This window comes from Hyperolius riggenbachi, chromosome 7 (assembly GCF_040937935.1).
Source record: "Hyperolius riggenbachi isolate aHypRig1 chromosome 7, aHypRig1.pri, whole genome shotgun sequence".
Classification (NCBI taxonomy): Eukaryota; Metazoa; Chordata; class Amphibia; order Anura; family Hyperoliidae; genus Hyperolius; species Hyperolius riggenbachi.
The window spans coordinates 198,462,439-198,468,438 of NC_090652.1; the positions used below are offsets into that span (position 1 = coordinate 198,462,439).

The 6,000-nt window shown below is 42.0% G+C and overlaps 1 protein-coding gene across 1 annotated transcript in view; it reads right to left on the reverse strand.

Annotated features, from left to right (window-relative positions):
• ZDBF2 (zinc finger DBF-type containing 2) overlaps nt 1-3,854 on the reverse strand; it is a 114,450-nt gene extending 110,596 nt beyond the window's left edge. Inside the window, exon 1 of the mRNA XM_068244992.1 lies at nt 3,779-3,854. Within this exon, the coding sequence (XP_068101093.1) occupies nt 3,779-3,808 (30 nt within the window). The 5' untranslated portion in view covers nt 3,809-3,854. The remainder of the gene's footprint in view (nt 1-3,778) is intronic.
• Between the last annotated feature and the right edge of the window lie 2,146 nt (nt 3,855-6,000).

Consider the following 6,000-nt stretch of genomic DNA (forward strand, 5'->3'; position numbering starts at 1 on the left):
CTATATGGGCACATAAATGGCAGATTAAATTCAATGTTGAAAAATGTAGTTTGCATTTTGGTCATACCAATGGTCTAACACCATACAAAATAAACAGGATACAGATGGGGACATCAAACTTGGAGAAGGACTTAGGAGTACTTATCTATAACAAGTTAAATAATCATATTCAATGCCAAGCCGCTGCAGCTAAAGCTAATAAAATTTTGGGATGTATTAAAAGGGAAATACAAACTCGAGATGCTAGCATAATATTGCCCCTGTTTAACTCTCAACTGAGTTCCATAGTCCAGAGATGTGGCCTTTTTTAGGGCCTGTTTCCACTACACGCAGATTCTGCATGCAGAAAACTGACTCCAATGAATGCCTATGGGAAATCTGCATCAGAAAAATCGCGTTCAGTGGAAACAGGCCCATAGACATTCATTGGAGTCAGTTTTCTGCATGCAGAATCTGCGTGTAGTGGAAACAGGCCCTAAGGCCACATCTCTGGACTATGGAACTCAGTTCTGGACACCACATTACTGGAAAGATATTGCAGTTTTAGAGCAGGTGCAGAGACGAGCAACAAAATTGATACAAGGGATGGAAGGTCTCACCAAGAAAGGTTAGATAAACTGGGTTTATTTAGTCTGGAGAAAAGACACCTTAGAGGGAATCTAATTAACATGTATAAATACATCAGAAGGCAATATAAAAGCTTGGCGGATGAGCTTTTTTGTCCCTAGCCTTTCACAAAGGACTAGAAGACATCATCTGCGCATGGAGGAAAAATATTTTAGGCATTTAGGAAAGGGTTCTTTACAGTAAGAGTGATTAAGATGTGGAATGCATTGCCACAGGAAGTAGTTATGGCAAATTCTATAGCTGCATTTAAAGGGGGCTTAGATGCTTTCCTTGCATTGAAAGAAATCCATGGCTATAATTACTAGGTAATGCCCAGTGGTGTTGGGATTTTATCTGATTGCCATCTGGAGTCGGGAAGGATTTTTTTCCCTTTTAGGGCTAATTGGACCATGCCTTGTAAGGGTTTTTTGCCTTCATCTGGATCAACAGGGATATGTGAGGGAGCAGGCTGGTGTTGTACTCTATTTTCTGGTTGAACTCAATGGACGTATGTCTTTTTTTTTCAACCCAAATAACTATGTAACTATGTAACCTATCATCCATATGGCTCTGTCCATCTCCTCTGGTGCTGAGAGATAGAAACTCTTTGTGGCCTGCATTGCAACACAACAGCTTTGCAGAGCCTCATTATCAATACATGTCTAGTCCCTCCCTACTCACTGTGTAACAAATCATTTATCATTTTCTCACTTTACTAGGTGTGTTTATTAAAAAAAAAAAAGAGAGAAGCTGGAAATTACTTCTTCCTGCATGAAGGACAGGGGTGATGAGAGGTAACCATGGCATTTATAAATTTGCAGTGGCAGCACAGTTAATCTTTATCAGTAGTGGACAGGGCCGGATTTAGGCCAAGGCCACTTAGGCCATTGCCTAGGGCACCACTGGAGCAAGGGCACCAAAGTAGCAGGCTAAACTGGTGCAGCATTTGCAAGCACGGTAGTCTGCTGCTAGCCACCTGCGCAGCAACCACCTTGTTCTCTGTGCATGTTTGCATTGTGGCCGGTGGCTATGAACTTGGGTAGCATTGGAGACGGAAAGGAAGAGGGAGCTTCTGCACTGGAGATGAGCAGAGAAATGAGTGGCACTAATGGATGCTGCTGTGCGAAGGCAAGCTGGCTACCTATACTTTAAAGGGGGGTTGGAAAAGGAGGGATTAATCTGGCTACCTATACTGGAGGGAAAAGGGGAGGGGTCATCTGATTACCTATACTGGGGGGAGGGTCATCGGGCTACCTATACTAGAGGGAAGGGGTCATCTGGCTATCTATACTGGAGGGGAGGGGTGACGGGTCATCTCGCTACCTATACTGAAGGAGGACGGCTGGTGTCAGTGGCCTTGGGCGGTAAAGAGTACAAATCCGGCCCTGGTAGTGGGAGAAGGTGGAGTTAAGTCAGGTGATCTACTTTGCTTTGAGGAAAGAGCTCCCAATCTCCTCTCATTGAGTAGCAATTGGGTGCAACTTGCAAAAAGCCAGACAGGTACTTCCAATATGTTTATGTGCATGATTGTACAAATGTACAATGCACAAAACTTTGTGCATTGTTAATTAATGCACAAAACTTTGTGCATTGTTAATTAATGCCAATTTACTATCATATTCAAATAAATGAAGGTTGGGGTAGGGATTTCATGAATGACCAGTAAATAAAATTAAACTATGTAAACTATGGGATAATTGTGCAAGTAAAAATAAAACGGACATTTGTGAAAAAAAGGGTACTTACGTATTATCCCATCTAGAAAGTTCGTCAGCTTTTTGTTAAAGTTCGGTTTGATCCCTTAGCCAGATCTAACAATTTTTGGAAAGCTGAAAGTCCTGGCTTTCCTTTGCACTGGGTCCCGAGTCAATGCGATGCCCCATTCCCAAGTTGGGGGGGGTTTGGGGGACGGGTGTTCCCTGCACTTTTCTGCAGAGAGCACAGTTCAATTGAGTCTCCTGCCCATGCCAGTAAGACAGAGAGGAGACGAGGGTGCATTGCTGCGTTGCTCCTTCATCTGTAATGAGAGACCCAGGGCACTTGACATAAGTTTTGAAGCCATAGATTTATGCATGCGAAGGAAGAAGAAGACCTACCTGGTGTGCTGCTTATCATCCTGTCGGGTTCATCCCGTACTTCTGAAATTGCACTTTCTGCAGCCAAGTTCAGGGGACACCCCTCCTTCAAAACACCATAACTTGGGAACTGAGCATCATACCGACTTGGACCTGGTGCAACAGAAAGCCGGGACTCAGCTTTCCAAAAATGGTCAAATCTTCCTGGGGGAGCAAACAGAACTTTAACAAAAAGCTGCCAAACTTTCCACACTAGATAATACGTAAGTACCAAAAAAATTCTACAGCAAAGTTTTTTAAAAAGGTTACCACCTGCTGTATTTAATGTTGACATTTTCTAACCAAAATATCCCTCTTTCCTAAGGGCCTGTTTCCACTACACGCAGATTCTGCATGCAGAAAACTGACTCCAATGAATGCCTATGGGCCTGTTTCCACTGAACGCGATTTTTCTGATGCAGATTTCCTAAAGGCATTCATTGGAGTCAGTTTTCTGCATGCAGAATCTGCGTGTAGTGGAAACAGGCCCTAATGCTTACTTAAAACACAGCGATACAGTACTGTTCCAGGAAAAGACACGCCTAAGATTCATGAAGGGTCACTGCATACATGGAATGGTTTTTATAGTAGTCAGCGGTGCATATTGCAGTATGAGCAAAAGCATTTTTCCTTACTGGAAATATGTAGTTAGATTCGTTCCACATTCTGCTGCAGATATTCTGAACAGTTTTCTTTGTAGAAATTCTATCAGCTGAGAAGAAATTAGAAAAGCTTGATGTTTTTTCCTTAATGAGCCCTTTACAACACACAAATTATAGTAAGCTAGTATTTTTCTCTTCTATTCTTTTAAAATGTGTTATTGGTTTAAGTAATTTCTATAAGGTATATACATTTTGTATATTCATGCATACAATGTAGTACCGGTAAGTAAATTAAAAAATAAAGTATTAACATTTTGGGTACATTATGGGTACAAGAAGAGTTGTTGTTGTTGTTTAGACTAAACTCGTTGTTGTTTAGACTAACTAATTAATAAAAGCTGTTAACCGTTAAGAGGAGATTTAAGTGAAAAATAAAAAAAAAACTGCTTAACTTACCTGGGGCTTCTTGCAGCGCCCTGGAGTCATCCTGTGCCCACTATGTGCTTCTAAGTCCCTCTGACCAGCAGCGGGACTTAAGCTGGCCATACACTAGGCCGATTCCCCGCCGATCGACAGCAGATTCGATCACTGGGATCGAATATGCTGTCACATCGTTCCTGCTACACGCTAAATTTCGATCTATCTCGTCCGATCCCGTCGATCGCTCCGTGCGGAAAATTACCGTCTATCACCAGTAGAGGGCGCTCTACTGTTTAAACTTCCTGCCGGGCAGGAAGATGTGAAGCATGCCGGAGACCAGACCAGATCAGCACGGAGACGGGGCAGCGGTGACCGGGAGCAGTCGCGCTGGCGGAGCAGGTAATGTATGCGGGGGGGGGGGGGGGGGCGGCAGCACCACCACCACAGATTGTGAACGGCTTCAGGCTGAAATCGGTTCACAATCTGTTTGCAGTAAAGGTAGCCATACGATCCCTCTCTGATCAGATTCGATCAGAGAGGGATCTATCTGTTGGTCGAAGCTGATGGCAAATCGACCAGTGTATGGCTACCTTTAAGGTTTCCTTTAACAGCAATAACATATCAATTATAAAAAAGAGAGCATGTAAACAATTAGCTAACATCAAACAGGTTACAAGCCAGCCCTGATATTTTTCTACAAATATACATCATCCCAAAATGGGATGTATTCATAACTACATGCTAAACTTTAGGTCAACTTTAAATGCCTAATCAGAGTATTTGTCCCATCTATTCATCCTCGTTTACGCTCCATCTTCCTTTTTCTTTTAATATAGACGCTGCCGCCTTCCACCTAGTGTGTCCTTACACCTCCCTCTTAGATTGTAACCCTGTTTGGCTGGGCTCTCTTCCCCCTTGTTAACTGCCTGTGTTAGACCCTCATTCAGAGGCTACACTGCCTCTGAATGAAACCACTAGCCCTTATTCAAATCCATTTTTCTCTTAAGTTTTTTCTCCTAGGTGATATTTTCAAGCCTTATCAATAAAATGCCATTCAAGCCACCAGCAAGCAAGAAAATACTTAGAATAATTTTAACATTCCTTTTTACCTAATTTTTGGTACTATTTAAGTTGAGAGTGTGGAAAAGTTATTTTAATCAGAAGATGAAAAATGATATTCTAGGAGAAAACTTAGGAGAAAAAAAAGTGAATTCACTAAGGGCCACTGAGCCCGATTTAATTCTTTTTTTTCTCCAAGGTTTTTTCTAGGTGATATTTTCACATCTAATCAATAAAATGCCTTTTAAGCCATCATCAAGCAAGAAAATTAATTTGATAGTACTTTTCACCTACATTTTGGTACTTTTTCAATTGCAGAGCTGAAAACTTATTGTAAACAGAAGATGAAAAAGTATCTCCTAAGAGAAAAGTTAGGAGAACAAGTGAATTGGATCGAACCCACTGACTCCTACTTGTATATTGACCCCCTATCTTGTAATTGTGATCTGTCTCTGTACCATTGTTTACTGTTGTAATGTGTCCCCTATTTATTGTGCCGCCCTGTGTTAGTGCTTTATAAATAAAACTAATAATTATAATTTGTCATTTTAATGTGGTGAGTAGTCACCCTATATTTAGTCAGTAAATCCTCCGGGGGATACTTACTTCAGGAGGAGGAAGCCTCAGGGTCCCAATGAGGCTTCCCCATCCTCTGCAGCTTGGGGGAATCCAGCACTGGCTACCCTGAAAGTCCCTTGACAAATCCTGACAAGACATCGCAGGTGCAAGTAATATTTACCTCTCTACAATCCTGCACAGGCGCATTAGCGGCTCTTCATTCGGGTAAGGTAAAAATAGCCAAACTTGATCGGATCCGCTCTACTGCGCAAAGGACTCTTGTCTGCACAGTAGAGCGGATACGTTCGAGTTCGGCTATTTCCGCCTTAACCCGAATGGAGAGCTGCTAGTGCATAGTAGTCAAGAGTAGTCAAGAGTCAGGCCAAGGTCAAACATGAGAGATCAAGAAGTCAAGCTGCAGATCACATAGTCACTCAATACTACTCTGAAACTTTAGAAGTCAAAACAGTGTTTTTCTGTTCAGAGGATCCTTAAAGTCACACTTGCACAATAATCCTTCCCACAAATTCACACACAACTGCAAAAAAGACAACTGTCTTGAAGTGAAATTGATGTATTCCAAACCTTTCAGAAATGCTCTTGCAACCTTTTCCAGCTTTATGAGCATCAACAACTCTTTT